This window comes from Garra rufa, chromosome 23 (genome assembly GCF_049309525.1).
Source record: "Garra rufa chromosome 23, GarRuf1.0, whole genome shotgun sequence".
Classification (NCBI taxonomy): domain Eukaryota; kingdom Metazoa; phylum Chordata; class Actinopteri; order Cypriniformes; family Cyprinidae; genus Garra; species Garra rufa.
In genome coordinates, this window is record NC_133383.1 from 588696 (window position 1) to 604706 (window position 16011).

The 16011-nt window shown below is 37.0% G+C and overlaps 1 protein-coding gene across 1 annotated transcript; it reads right to left on the reverse strand.

Annotated features, from left to right (window-relative positions):
* Window positions 1-3791: 3791 nt before the first annotated feature.
* On the reverse strand, window positions 3792-15265 carry LOC141299518 (NHL repeat-containing protein 3-like). The gene is made up of 7 exons (XM_073829883.1): window positions 15108-15265; window positions 14597-14752; window positions 12375-12525; window positions 12106-12306; window positions 10922-11013; window positions 10057-10169; window positions 3792-4889 (listed from the first exon to the last, which is right to left on the reverse strand). The coding sequence occupies exons 1-7, from the start codon at window positions 15195-15197 to the stop codon at window positions 4649-4651; spliced, it is 1044 nt and encodes a 347-aa protein (XP_073685984.1). The 5' UTR covers window positions 15198-15265; the 3' UTR covers window positions 3792-4648.
* Between the last annotated feature and the right edge of the window lie 746 nt (window positions 15266-16011).

The window sequence follows — 16011 nt, forward strand, 5'->3', positions numbered from 1 at the left end:
TTGAGCGCGTTTGAATCCGATCAGGCACTGTGTCGGGCAGCTCTTAGAAGAGGCCCGCCGTCATTGTTGACATTCTTTTGTGCGCTGGAGAGACGCGCGTTCAAGCAAACTAGAGCGCGCGTTATTGTCTTGTGTTTATGCATTTCGTCAAGTTTAGTGGTAAACATGTATGTGGGAAATAGTTTAGCTTTAGTTTATATTTATAATTCATTATCCCTGTATATAGAGGCCTTTGGCAAAATGAATGCAGCTTTGTTATGCTAATAAAACACATTAAACATGTTTTCCGCAGGTCTTATAGATCTTTGCATGTCCTAAAGTCTTAAATAAGCCATAGAAATAAATGTTGCATGAGCTGCAAAAATGAATATCTTGTTTTCTAGTACAAATATCTGTCATTTTGCATCTTAAGTAAATGTATCATGATTTAAGAATCTGGAAAACAAGACAGAAACACTGTGAAAGAACATTTTTTGCAGTGTGATCTGAAAATACAGTAAAAGTTATTTATGGAAGAGTTTGATTTTTATTATTATTATTATTTTTTGTTAATATAAGTCATTTGCATTTAGAGACTATATTGATGTATTGTGTTCCTTTCAATTTATTTCTTAGATTTCTTTTTAAGACTTGGTCTTAAAAAGTCATTTACCTTCATAAATCCTGCTGAAACCCTGATTAAAACTGAATCCTTCCCACCAACATAAGACACACAACTCCAAACCTAAAAACAAATGTCTTTATTTACACTAAATTCAAATACAGGAATCGCACAGAAGATATAAAATGAAATTCTAGGACCCTGATTCTTTTTGCACTACTTTTTTTTTATTCTAAAGGACTACAGTTTAACATGGTGCCTGTAGTAAATCTGTGGTTATATGAAAAAAAAACACAGTTACTACACTTTTACAGTATTTTACTTAAAGGATTTGTATTTGTGTATACTTTATTTTTTCTTGGTTTTGCTTTTGTAAGTGTACTGCCTTAATGGTTTGATCTTCTAGGCCAGCATTTAATAAAAAAAAAATCTAAAAAAGAATCAAATGATTCGCGAACATACTCTAAAGTTCCGAACTGAAACAAATGATTCGTGAACACGCTCTAAAGTTCCGATCTGAATCAAATGATTCGCGAACACGCTCTAAAGTTCCGATCTGAATCAAATGATTCGCGAACACGCTCTAAAGGTCCGAACTGAATCAAACGATTCGCGAACACGCTCTAAAGTTCCGATCTGAATCAAACAATTCGCGAACACGCTCTGAAGTTCCGAACTGAATCAAACGATTCGTGAACACGCTCTAAAGTTCCGAACTGAATCAAACGATTCGCGAACACACTCTAAAGTTCCGAACTGAATCAAACGATTCGCGAACACGCTCTAAAGTTCCGAACTGAATCAAACGATTCGCGAACACACTCTAAAGTTCCGAACTGAATCAAACGATTCGCGAACACGCTCTAAAGTTCCGAACTGAATCAAACGATTCGCGAACACTCTAAAGTTCCGAACTGAATCAAACGATTCGCGAACACACTCTAAAGTTCCGAACTGAATCAAACGATTCGCGAACACACTCTAAAGTTCCGAACTGAATCAAACGATTCGCGAACACGCTCTAAAGTTCCGAACTGAATCAAACGATTCGCGAACACTCTAAAGTTCCGAACTGAATCAAACGATTCGCGAACACACTCTAAAGTTCCGAACTGAATCAAACGATTCGCGAACACACTCTAAAGTTCCGAACTGAATCAAACGATTCGCGAACACACTCTAAAGTTCCGAACTGAATCAAACAATTCGCGAACACGCTCTGAAGTTCCGAACTGAATCAAACAATTCGCGAACACGCTCTGAAGTTCCGAACTGAATCAAACAATTCGCGAACATGCTCTGAAGTTCCGAACTGAATCAAACAATTCGCGAACACGCTCTGAAGTTCCGAACTGAATCAAACGATTCGCGAACACGCTCTGAAGTTCCGAACTGAATCAAACAATTCGCGAACACGCTCTGAAGTTCCGAACTGAATCAAACAATTCGCGAACACGCTCTGAAGTTCCGAACTGAATCAAACGATTCGCGAACACGCTCTAAAGTTCCGAACTGAATCAAACGATTCGCGAACACGCTCTAAAGTTCCGAACTGAATCAAACGATTCGCGAACACGCTCTAAAGTTCCGATCTGAATCAAACGATTCGCGAACACACTCTGAAGTTCCGAACTGAATCAAACGATTCGCAAACACACTCTAAAGTTCCGAACTGAATCAAATGATTCGCGAACACACTCTAAAGTTCCGATCTGAATCAAATGATTTGCGAACACGCTCTGAAGTTCCGATCTGAATCAAATGATTCGCAAACACGCTCTGAAGTTCCGAACTGAATCAAATGATTCGCGAACACGCTCTGAAGTTCCGAACTGAATCAAATGATTCGCGAACACGCTCTGAAGTTCCGAACTGAATCAAACGATTCGCGAACACACTCTAAAGTTCCGAACTGAATCAAACGATTCGCGATCACACTCTGAAGTTCCGAACTGAATCAAACGATTCGCGAACACACTCTAAAGTTCCGAACTGAATCAAACGATTCGCGAACACGCTCTGAAGTTCCGAACTGAATCAAACGATTCGCGAACACGCTCTAAAGTTCCGAACTGAATCAAACGATTCGCGAACACGCTCTAAAGTTCCAATCTGAATCAAACGATTCGCGAACACACTCTGAAGTTCCGAACTGAATCAAACGATTCGCGAACACACTCTAAAGTTCCGAACTGAATCAAACAATTCGCGAACACGCTCTGAAGTTCCGAACTGAATCAAACGATTCGCGAACACGCTCTAAAGTTCCGAACTGAATCAAACGATTCACGAACACGCTCTAAAGTTCCGATCTGAATCAAACGATTCGCGAACACACTCTGAAGTTCCGAACTGAATCAAACGATTCGCGAACACACTCTAAAGTTCCGAACTGAATCAAACGATTCGCGAACACACTCTAAAGTTCCGATCTGAATCAAATGATTTGCGAACACGCTCTGAAGTTCCGAACTGAATCAAACGATTCGCGAACACACTCTAAAGTTCCGATCTGAATCAAACGATTCGCGAACACACTCTGAAGTTCCGAACTGAATCAAACGATTCGCGAACACACTCTAAAGTTCCGAACTGAATCAAACGATTCGCGAACACACTCTAAAGTTCCGATCTGAATCAAATGATTTGCGAACACGCTCTGAAGTTCCGAACTGAATCAAACGATTCACGAACACACTCTAAAGTTCCGATCTGAATCAAATGATTTGCGAACACGCTCTGAAGTTCCGAACTGAATCAAACGATTCGCGAACACACTCTAAAGTTCCGATCTGAATCAAATGATTTGCGAACACGCTCTAAAGTTCCGATCTGAATCAAATGATTTGCGAACACGCTCTGAAGTTCCGAACTGAATCAAACGATTCGCGAACACACTCTAAAGTTCTGATCTGAATCAAATGATTCGCAAACACACTCTAAAGTTCCGATCTGAATCAAATGATTTGCGAACACGCTCTGAAGTTCCGAACTGAATCAAATGATTCGCAAACACGCTCTTAAGTTCCGATATGAAGCAAATGATTCGCGATCCGTCGAACTAAATGATCGAAGTCACGAGTTTGAATCAAATCCGAGCGGTTCCAGTGTAAATGATTCAGTCAATTGATTCGGTTTGTCTGTTCGTCTGCTTTTTGGGTCTTCAGCCATGTTTACAAGACACTGTCAGTACTACTACTGGTTTAATATATAATCGACACAAGTATTAGGTTTACAAATAAAATATCCATATTAACATTTCAAAGATAAATAAAGGGTTTTTCAGGACTTACATTTAAAAAATTCAAATTTAAGTACTTTAAGCACTTTGTATAAACCCTGCAACTAATACTCCATCTCAACACAAATTAAAGCCCATCACAGTTTATTGACTTCCAACAGAACATTTTGATTTGATGTGTTCCAGTAAAAAGATTTCAATAACACCACAATCACAGTCACATCTTCAACACTGTCAACAGCTGATGCTAAACTAACCCCACAACTAAAGCACAACCATCAGCACAGCTACTCAAACAATCACTGCAAATTAAAATGATCATCATAAACTCATGGCACATTGCAGGATATCAATACACTTCTTTACAGAAACTTTCAACATGCATCACTTTATAGTCAAAAACTGTAAAATGTGAGATTTGGGTCTTGACAGATCAAGATGACAGAACAAGAATAACACAGTTATATACAAAGTTTAAATTATCATAGAAATTCACATTATTTTCTCAAAAACACAAGATGAAACATATATACATATGTTACCCACAATAACAATATAAAAGTGCTGTGAAAAACACCCATCTCCCTTTATTCCTTTATGAAAATCGTCGGAAATCAACATATTTTTGATTTAAATGAAGCCGTCAGATTTTGATTGTAGTGATTGTAATGTAAACCAAAGATTTATTTGCACTGCACTTCAACCTCAAATCAAACAGGTTTCAGCTCTTCCCCTTAAATCATTATCATCATCAGCGCTGGATGTCTGATTTTTCTGTAATCATGAGCGACGAAGACTCTGAACATCTAAACACCGGTGGCTGTTACAGGAATGAACCTCTGCGCCTGATTTGCCCCGATTTCAGCCACATACAGCGCCGCAGTCTTCAGATCCAGATCCACCAGGTGCGGTTTGACATCTTCAGCCAGCTGGATGTTGCTGATCACCTGACACTGACCGATGATGCCCACGGGCGGAGCCTCCAGCAGTGTCACCTGATTGGTGTTTAACTGAGCCACAACCATGTACTTCTGGTCCGGTGTGAGTCTGCGGGTCAGAAACACATTATTACAGCTAAAACATCTACAACACGGCCTGCAGAAAGCAGGCAGGGTTCGTGCAGACACTGTAAAATGAAATTCCAGGACTCTCAAGAACTTTTCAAGCACTACTTTTTTTTTTTTTACGATTTCAGTAGAGACCTCACTTATCGAACAATATCATCTATTTCAGAAGTTGATTAAAAAAATTATACCAAAGTATAAGCAGGGGTTAAAGTAAATAAAAATCCTGAGCCTGAACATATTTTTTTTAGGGGGGGGGGGCATTCTTGAGTGCACTCGTTCAATCCCACAACGCATTGCAAAAACGAGTGTACAACCGATGAACACTCAACAGCTAGAGATAACCCATAATGCAGTGGTTCTCAAAGTGGGGGGCGCATGAGTATTGCAGGGGGGGGGGGGCGCGGGCCATCAGCAGAAAAATAAACGTAAACAGCCAAAGGACGTAATGAACGGGAGATGGATCGGTGTGTGAAAGAGAAGAGAAAACCATAGATGAATTAGCACAGACCCAGGCAGGGGCTGGTCATTCAAAAACTCAATGCAGGGCTTCAAAGCTGCATTTATTGTCTACAAGACTAAGAAAGAACTGTGTTGTTTATGTTTTGCTATTTATACTGTAGATTCTTTAAAAATAGAGAAAATAAACATCTTCATGTACTCATATTTTAATTAATTCCTGTCCCTTGCTTAAGGCGTAAAATAAATATAAAAAAGGCTTTCAGAATCAGCCCATTTGCTTGTAAAACATCTGCAACCAGAATCAGCCATGAAGAATCAAGATCGACACATTACTAAAAATAAATTGGGTGCTCCTATATTTCTTTTGTGCTCAAACTTTTTTTTACGTGGTAGCACTGTAAAAAAAAGTTAATTTCAAGCCCTGCTATGCCTTAGGACAGCATGAATCCTACAAAAAAAATATATGAATAAATAACATAGAGAATTATAATAATAACAGTTATTCTCCCTGTGCTATTTTTTTTTAATTAAGCTATTTTATTTCAAGTGTTGCATGTGTTTTTCTCCTGTGTGTTTTTTTTTTTTTTTGAACTAAGAAAGCATTAATTTTTCACTAAGCTTAGTAAAATCATTTATTAGTCTTAGGTGGGATAGGTATTTTTGGGAGGGGGGCGCCAGATTTTTTTTAAAGGTTTAAAGGGGGGCGCGACCAAAAAAGTTTGAGAACCACTGCCATAATGCACTGTGAGAGTCACGTGCCGATTGAATTCACGATCCGCGTCTCACCAGAAGATGGCGCCCGCAGCTGAATCATCCATCCGTTCATTTTACAATGCGCTCGTCCACTGCGTATTACAGCGTACAACAGTTACACGTTCATTGTGAATTGATTATTAAATTGTTTAACTAGGGTTTATACATAATTTCCGTGACAGAGTTCAAGATAAATAATTTAATCTTACTACTGGAGCTGCCCATTTGAAATGATTAAACAGTTAACACACTATGCAAAAGCGGCAGTCCTTCCGGTGCCCTTAGTGTCCGAATTGACCTTATGCACGGAGCGTTCTTTAGAACTTCCGCATAAAGATAAGCCAGCTCGTAAACTTCCGCTGAAGCTCATTTTATATGTGTTATATATTAGGTGGACACTCGTGAGACTCATCTACTGCCTCGTTCTTATCAGAAACTGAGAAAAAATATAATTGCAACATTATAAACAATGTTAGCGGCGTGAACATTCAGTTTCATATTATTTAACAACATAATTTAAATAGCTAAATAATTTAAATGCGGAGCCTGGCTATCCCGTACTCTCCGTATCTGCATAGTTGTACATTTAAATGCTGACAGCTAAACACCATCATAATGTGTTTATGCTAACGTTAGCTAGCTAGCGATATTTCTCTTCAAGGACATCTTAATCATATTTTTGATAATCACTAACTTGCCTTCATAATCATGAACACATTTTTAAAATCTTGCAATATTTTAAAGCCTTTATTATTTTCTAACTCTACAGCTGTGAAATAAAATGTACTTCAAGGACTAACTTTTCATTCATAAAACGGCATCGGAAAAAAATTACTTTTCACGGAAAACGTCTGTTTTTGGCTAAAATAATGTGGAATTACCGCTTATAACCAATAGATGGCAGCAGATGATTATTTATTATTACTGCCTTTCAAACTCCAAAGACGTCTTGCTTTTCGATTTATTATAAAATCACTAGTATAATAAATTGTATTACTTTTACCGACGTATAGCAAGTGCAGAAAGTCATTAAGCTCACACACAAACAGCCTAAGGGTGAATTATTTACTAATATAGTTCACTACAAATATGTTAAATATTTGTGGGATATTAATTAAATAATGCACTCGATATGAATCGATAGGAATTTGAAATACTTTATAAAATTGAATCTTTTAAAAATGTAATCTTTTTAGTAATCTTTTTATCTTTTAAGTTTTATCTTGAACTGTAAAATTAAATAGCCGATATTTAACCAGCACATACTTGTTACTGCTGTAGTTTTGTTACTCTGAATTTAATCTGAATCATTTAAGCTCTTTTTTTGACATCAGATGTCAGATGTTTGTCCGGTTATTACTGTCAATCATAGCAATGACTCGCGCATATTTAGCCGATTTACTGGCAAATTTTTTTAAACTGGCATTTGTCATTCTTGAAACGGTATATATGGACGTTTGGTCCTCTTAGATAAACAACACTTTTCTTCGATAGTGAATGTATTATGTAGAGAAAACGAGCAAAGTACGCTCATATTACGGTACAGTACAGTTGACCGGAAATGACTGAGCTGGCTTGACTAAACAAGGAAGTATTCCGTGCATAAGGTCAATTCACTCACTCGTTTTCATTCATTCCTTCAAGTGAACTGAACGAGTGGACTAATGTAGGAAATAGGGTATAGGGGGCGGTTTCGGATACAGCCTAAATCATGACGAGCAAGCACTTTCTTACCGCTGCTGTAGCTTCCTCGAGCAAATCGTGCAGAAATAAGCCCCGGGCTCTCTTAGTTTCTTGCACCAACTGCCAAAAGGCTCGCCATGATCTCTACTTTCTTCAATCCACGTCCAGCGCCAATTAATTTTGAGTCCTTTTACTATTGCTAGGACATCATCCCCAGGCTTCATAAACTTGCGCTCCATTTTTTTTCCTCTGACAACGCTAACGTGACATTGACGTATGGGTGTCAATCATACTGTGTTGCAAGGACCCGCCCTTCTGTGCTTCTGATAGGCTTGTAATGTTAGTTAAGGCTGCGTTCCTCTCATATGATTGGTAGGTGAAATAAATTGTCTCGAAAATATTGAACCGCATGCGCAGGCTCTAAAAATATATATATATTTTTTCTCTCACGGCCGCACGCCGGAGATCCGGCACGGTGCCGGAATACTTTAAGCCCTGTATAAGTATACTACTTAAGTATCACCAAGTCTACTACACGTTTACTATAGTAAAACCACAGTTATTTTCTTAAGGGATTTGTATTTGCGCATACTTTTTTTCATCTTTTTTTTTGTAACTGTACTGCCTTAATGGATTGATGTTTTCTAATGTTTAGGATTCACAAAATCACAAATCCAAACAGAAAGCTTGATCTGAAACAAATGATTTGCGAACCCAAACCAAAGTCAAGATGTGAATCAAATGATTCGCGAATCCGCTCTGACGTTCTGAACTGAATCAAATGACTTGCAATCCACGCAAAAGATTTGCAAACCCCTTTCTGAAGTTTTGATCTGAAGTAAAAGATTTGCGAACCCACTCTAAAGTTCCAATCGGAATCAAAAGATTTGCAAACCTGCTCTGAAGTTTCGATCTGAATTAAAAGATTCGTGAACCCACTCCGATGCGCTGATCTGAATCAAAAAATTCAAAAACCCTCTCTAAAGTTCTGATCTGAATCAAATGATTTGCAAACCCAATCTAAAGTTCCAATCTGAATCAAGATTCACAAATCCACTCTGAACTTTCAATCTGAAATAAAAGATTTGAAAATCTGCTCTGAAGTTCCAATCTGAATCAAATGAGTCGTGAATCCGCTTCAAAGTTTTAATAGGAATCAAAAGATTTCCAAACCTGCTCCGAAGTTCTGATCTGAATCAAATGATTCACAAACCCACTCTGAAGTTCAGATCTGAATCAAATGATTTGTGAACCCGCTCAGAAGTTCTGATCTGAATCAAATGATTTGCGAACCCGCTCAGAAGTTTCGATCTGAATCAAAAGATTCAAACACGTTCCAATGTTCTGATCTGAATCAAAAGATTTCCAAACCTGCTCTGAAGTTCAGATCTGAATCAAATGATTTGTGAACCCGCTCAGAAGTTTCGATCTGAATCAAATGATTTGCGAACCCGCTCAGAAGTTTCGATCTGAATCAAAAGATTCAAACATGTTCCAATGTTCTGATCTGAATCAAATGATTTGCGAACCCGCTCAGAAGTTCTGATCTGAATCAAATGATTCACAAACCCGCTCTGAAGTTCAGATCTGAATCAAATGATTTGTGAACCCGCTCAGAAGTTCTGATCTGAATCAAATGATTCACAAACCCGCTCTGAAGTTCAGATCTGAATCAAATGATTTGTGAACCCGCTCTGAAGTTCAGATCTGAATCAAATGATTTGTGAACCCGCTCAGAAGTTTCGATCTGAATCAAAAGATTCAAACATGTTCCAATGTTCTGATCTGAATCAAATGATTTGCGAACCCGCTCAGAAGTTTAGATCTGAATCAAAGGATTCAAACACGTTCCAATGTTCTGTTTTGAATCAAATCAATTGCGAACCCGCTCAGAAGTTTCGATCTGAATCAAAAGATTCAAACATGTTCCAATGTTCTGTTCTGAATCAAATCAATTGCGAACCCGCTCTGAAGTTCAGATCTGAATCAAATGATTTGCGAACCCGCTCAGAAGTTTCCATCTGAATCAAAAGATACAAACACGTTCCAATGTTCTGATCTGAATCAAATGATTCGCAAACCCATTAAGAAGTTTCGATCCGAATCAAAAGATTTCCAAACCTGCTCTGAAGTTCAGATCTGAATCAAAAGATTTGCGAACCCGCTTCGTTGTTCTGATCTGAATAAAATTATGCGCGAACCACAGCAAAAAGATCTACAATATGACCTGCAGAAGACAGGGTTTAGTGTACCTGACGGAGTATGGAGCGTCCTCTTTAAAACAGCTGCCCCATGAGCCAAGCCAGTCACCCGTCACAGAGTTAAACACCTGGATGCGCTTGTTTCCTCTGTCTGCGACCCACACCTGAACATACAGGAACATATGAAGAGAAATACAGGAACCCAGCTGACTGTAGTCACGCTGACAAACAGGATCTTACAGTAATAGTTCAGTCAAAAATAGTTTGGTTGATGTGAAAAATGTGTGAGTCTCATCAATGGATCCTCTGGAGTGAATGGGTGCCGTCAGAATGAGAGTCCAAACAGCTGATAAAAACATCACAATAATTCACAAGTAACCCACACCACTCCAGTCCATCAGTTAACATCTGGAGAAGACAAAAGCTGACACTAATCGAGTTACGAGTCTGTAATCCATAATAACGCTTCCTCCAGTGAAAAAGTGGTCTGGTCTGAATCAGGAGAGAAATCTGCACAGATCCAAAACAGCTCTAAACAAATATGTGGCTGGATTTTGATGTGAGAGACAACAGGAGATGGAATTTTTCACTGGAGGAAGCGTTATTATGAATTTCGGACTTGTGTTTTAGTTTAAAAGGTCTTAATGATGGATTTGTTTCAGGTTTTGCCTTCTCCAGATGTTAACTGATGGACTGGAGCGGTTTGAGTTACTTGTGGATTATTGTGATGTTTTTATCAGCTCTCATTCTGACGGCACCCATTCACTCCAGAGGATCCATTGGTGAGACAGTGATGGAATGACACATTTCTACAAATCTGATGAAGAAACAAGAATCCACATCTGGTATGAAATGAGGGGGAGCACATTTTGGGCATATTTTCATGTTGACGTCATTCAGAAACAGCGTCACAAACCCTCTGGTAGCTGTCGACCGCCACACTGTGAGGGATGTAGAACTGAGCGAGTCCCTGTCCTTTCTCTCCGTGCATCCACAACAGCTGCAGATCTGACACACAAACACCACAAACCAGTCAATGCCTCACATTCACTCATCTGCGTATCAACAATTTCACAAACAAATCCATAACAAATCCATTTAAAATTAAATAAATAATTGGTAACTGAAATAAAAATTTAAAAAATACACTACCGCTTAAAAATTAGGGATCAGTAAGATTTCAAATGTTTTTAAAGACATTTCTCATGCTCAGCAAGAAATAGATGTTTTTTCTATATTAATATACATTAAAATGTAATTTATATCTGTAATTAAAGTTACATTTTCAGCATCATTACTCCAGTCTTCAGTGTGATCCTTCAGAAATCATTCTAATATACTGATTTATGATCAATGTTGGAAACAGCTGTGCTGCTTAATATTTTTTAGAATCGGTGATACATTTTTCTCAGGATTCTTTGATTAATAGAAGGTTAAAAAGGACAGCTTTTATTTAAAATAGAAAGGTTTTCTAACAATATACACTACCGTTCAAACGTTTGGGGTCAGTACATGTTTATTCTTTCTTTTTTTTGTAAGAAATTAATACTTTTATTCAGCGAGGATGTGTTCAATAAATAAAAAGCGATAGCAAAGACTTAAATTGTTGGAAAAGATTTATATTTTGAAAAAATGCTGTTCTTTTTAACTTGTTATTCATCCATTCTAATAATAAATCAGTATATTAGAATGATTTCTGAAGGATCATGTGACACTCAAGACTGCAGTAACAGCTGGTGAAAATTCAGCTTTGCATCACAGGAATGAATTATATTTTAAAGTATATTAAAGAAAGTTTCGATCTGAATCAAAAGATAATAATAAATCAGAATATTAGAATGATTTCTGAAGGATCATGTGACACTCAAGACTGCAGTAACAGCTGGTGAAATTCAGCTTTGCATCACAGGAATAAATGATATTTTAAAGTATATTAAAGAACGAAGCAGAAAATGATCAAGAAAAGTTTATTTTGTAAGTGGAGTAATCCTTTAATGATAGTTAAATGAAAACACACATATTGTGAATTAAGCATTACATTTTCCATGAATAATAAATGCAAATATGAGATTATGAGTGAATGAGAGCATAAAATGGCACCTCTGGACAGTTTGATGAGGCGGTTGTTCATGCCGCCGTCTCCGTCCACTATGTAGATTTCTCCAGAACTGTGGACGAATATTTCAGCCGGCTGGTCGAACTGGAGCGGACTGAGAGACGATCCGGCTTTCCCAGGAGATCCCAGAACCTGCAGGAGCTTTCCTGATGGAGAATACTGCTTGATGGTGTGTCCGTACGGCCCTGAAACACACACATTCACATTAGTCACATGTTACACACACACAAACATCTGAGCACAGAAAACCCACCTGTCCCGACATCCGTGATCCACACAGTCGGATCCCCAGACGCGTTGGCCAGGAAAATCCCATGAGGCATTTCCAGACTGCTGGTGTTCCAGGCCTGCAGGAAGTCTCCATCTGTGCTGAACACCAGCACTTTAGGGATGTTATCGCCTCTCTGTCAGGAGCAAACACACACAGGAACAGGAGGACCTCGTCAGGATAAAGCATGATTAATTAAAAAAGCAATTGTGACTATATCTCACAATATGGTTTGTCATGATTCTGCCTTTTTTATCTCGCAATTCTACACTTTTTTTGAAATGGCAAGTTTATATTTGTGACCCTGGACCCCAAAACCAGTCATAAGAGTTTATAAATCAGGGTTAATAAATAAGCTTCCCATTGATGTCTGGTTTGTTAGGACAGGACAATATCTGGTCGAGATACTGCTATTTGAAAATCTGGAATCTGAGGGGGCAAAAAAATCTAAATGTTGAGAAAATCACCTTTAAAGTTCTTAGCAATGCATATTACTATAAAAAAAATAAGTTTTTATATATTTACAGTATACAATATCTTCATGGAACATGATCTTAATATCCTAATGATTTTTGGCATAAAAGAAAAATCTGTAATTTTGAGTCATACAGTCTATTGTTGGCTATTGCTACAAATATAGCCGTGCTACTCAAGACTGGTTTTGTGCTCCAGGGCCACATTTCACTACTATGACCTTTTTGCTCAAATTTTGAGTTTTTGTCACGATTTTGCCTTTTTTCCTCAAATTACGAGTATTAATTGAGTATTAACCTTTCTTCTCAAAATGTTTCTTGCAGTTTTGCCTTTTTCTTGAAATGTTACATTTTTATCATTTTTTCAGCCACAATTAAAAATTTAAAAAGTAATTGCAAGTTTTAAATTTGCAACTTTTCCCCTCAAATTATAAGTTTGCTGCAATTAAATTTCTTCTCAAATTGTGAGTTTTTATCTTGCAATTTTAACATTTTTCTCAAGTTATGTTGCAATTCTGATTTTTTATGAAAAATGTTACTTTTTTGGCTCACAAAATTTTTCAGCCACAATAAAAAAAAAAGTGCAATTTTTAATTTGCAACTTTTTTTCTCAAATTATGAGTGTGTTTAGTAATTGTGAATTGTGTTTAGGTTGCAATTCTGCCATTTTTCGTAAAATGTTTCGTTTTTATCTCACGCCTTTTTCTTCTTAAATTGTGAGTTTTTATCCTGAAATTTTAACCTTTTTCTTAAATTGTGTTTATGTTGCAATTCTGCCTTTTTTCTTGAAATGTTAAATTTTTATCTCACACAATAAAAAATAAAAAAAGTGCAATTTTTAATTTGCAAATTTTTTTCTCAAATTATGAGTGTCATAATTCAGCCTTTGTCTTCTCGAATTGTGAGGTTTTATCTTGCAATTTCTCTAATTGTGCTTAGGTTGCAATTCTGCTTTTTTCTTGAATTGTTACGTTTTTAAAATCACACAATTGTTTCTCAAAATGTTGTTTTTATCTCGCTTTCTTTTCAGCCAAAATTAAAAATTAAAAAAAAATAATTGCAAGTTTAATTTGCAAATTTTTTCCCACAAATTATGAGTTTGTTACAATTTTTTTTAGTTTGTTACAATTTTTCTTTTTATCTTGCATTTTCTCAGTAATGCTCTCTTGTAATTCTGCCTTTTTGTATTTCTGAATTGTGAGGATACAGTATATCTCCCAATTGTGAGTTACCATTCCTATATTTGTGAAAAACAGTCCACACTTCCTGACTCATTACATTACATTAACATTTAGCAGACGCTTTTATCCAAAGCGACTTATAAATGAGGACAATGGAAGCAATCAAAATCAACAAAAGAGCAATGATATGTAAGTGCTATAACAAGTCTCAGACTAGCTTAATGCAGTATATGCAGGTTTTTTTAATTATATAGTAAATAAAAAGAAAACAGATAGAATAGAAAAAGAATAGAGCAAGTTAGTGTTTTTTATTGTATAATAAATAAAAAGAAAAAAGATAGAAGATATAAAAAGAATAGAGAAGTTTTTTTGTTTTTGTTTTGTGAAATAGAACAGAGGGTTCTAGAGATAGAGGGTCAAATAAAGATGGAAGAGTGTTTTTAGCCGATTCTATGTTGTGATTGATTTGGGCAGGTCATTCCACCAAGAGGGAACATTTAAGGTAAAGTGTGTGAAAGTGATTTTGTGCCTCTTTGGGATGACACTGACTGACCTGAGCCACATACACCAGACCGGCCAGATGATTGACAGCCACTCCGAACACCTGACCAGTGAAATACTCCGGCTTTTTGGGCCAGGAGATGTCCAGCTTATACAGCGCTTGACCAGAAACCCTCAAATCACTCCGAGATCTCAACGCCACACTCGCCTGGAAACAAACAACACCACAGATCATCTCTAGACACAAATAATAAACACATAACCCCCAAATACCGCGATATTACCGTGAACAATGCGATAATATCATGTATTCTAATGGTATTCATCAGTTTGTTTGTTCTACTAATAAAAAAAGTAGCAGAAGTATCATGCTAATAGCCGGATATCCCAAAGTACCATAGTAATACCATGGTTTCTGGACCTGTACCACGGTACTGTGGTATTTAGTGAAATAAAACACATCCGTGATCACACACATCATGTGATGCTATAAACTCGTGGCGTTAAACACGGAACATCGATCAATCAAACTCCACAGCGATCGATCTATGGATCATACTCACGTGAGAGCTGGTGAAGCCGCATATAAACATGATGAAGATGACCAATGCCATGCTGACAGCGATTAAACAGCAGCAACTGCGCTTTCTCATAGAGATCAACGACTAGCGAACATCACACCGAGTCCAGCGGCACCGCACTTCCTGTTTTGATCACATGACGGCTCCTCCAACCTCATTGGTTCACATTTGACAGCTGCGCTGCACGTCACGATCGAAAAATAGTTCATTATTTATTAGTTTTGGAAAGATTTAAGCTTAATATTTCATATACCTGTGCATTTTGTGGTCAAGAAAAATAAAACATTTTGCATCTTTTTTTTTCGTTGTATATACATTGCATTTAATAATAAGATTATTTTGGAAAGTCTGTTTGTGTGGTGTTTATCTGTGATGTAATTGATTGTTTGCTGCCCAGTTTGGCCAGGACACTCCTGTGAAAGAGATTTTTAATCTCAGAGAGCTTTTTCTGGTTAAATAAAGGTTTTTAAAAAATGGAATTCTATATTAGCAGAAAAATGGAATCCATGATAGAAATTTGTATATTTGATGTGCTTTTTTTATACAGAAAATGAACATTTGAATTGTAAAGAACAACCTATTATTTGTTTATTTTATTAGGAAAAATCCATATACATATGAAAAAGTGGGCTTAACGTAAACTGAAATTTTCCCATTTTATTAATGACTTCAAATCGGAACAAACAATAAACAAATACGCACTGAAAACATGTAATTTTGTAATTTTCGTTCTTTTTTCTATTTTTGTTTCTTCTGCTTCTCTGGCAGCTAATGTTAATTTGACATGAATATTTAATACCTCTTCTGTTCATTTTGTTTTATTTTTTTTATAAAGACACAACTGTATTTGCTAAAGAGGAATATTGACATTTGGTTGTATTTGTCT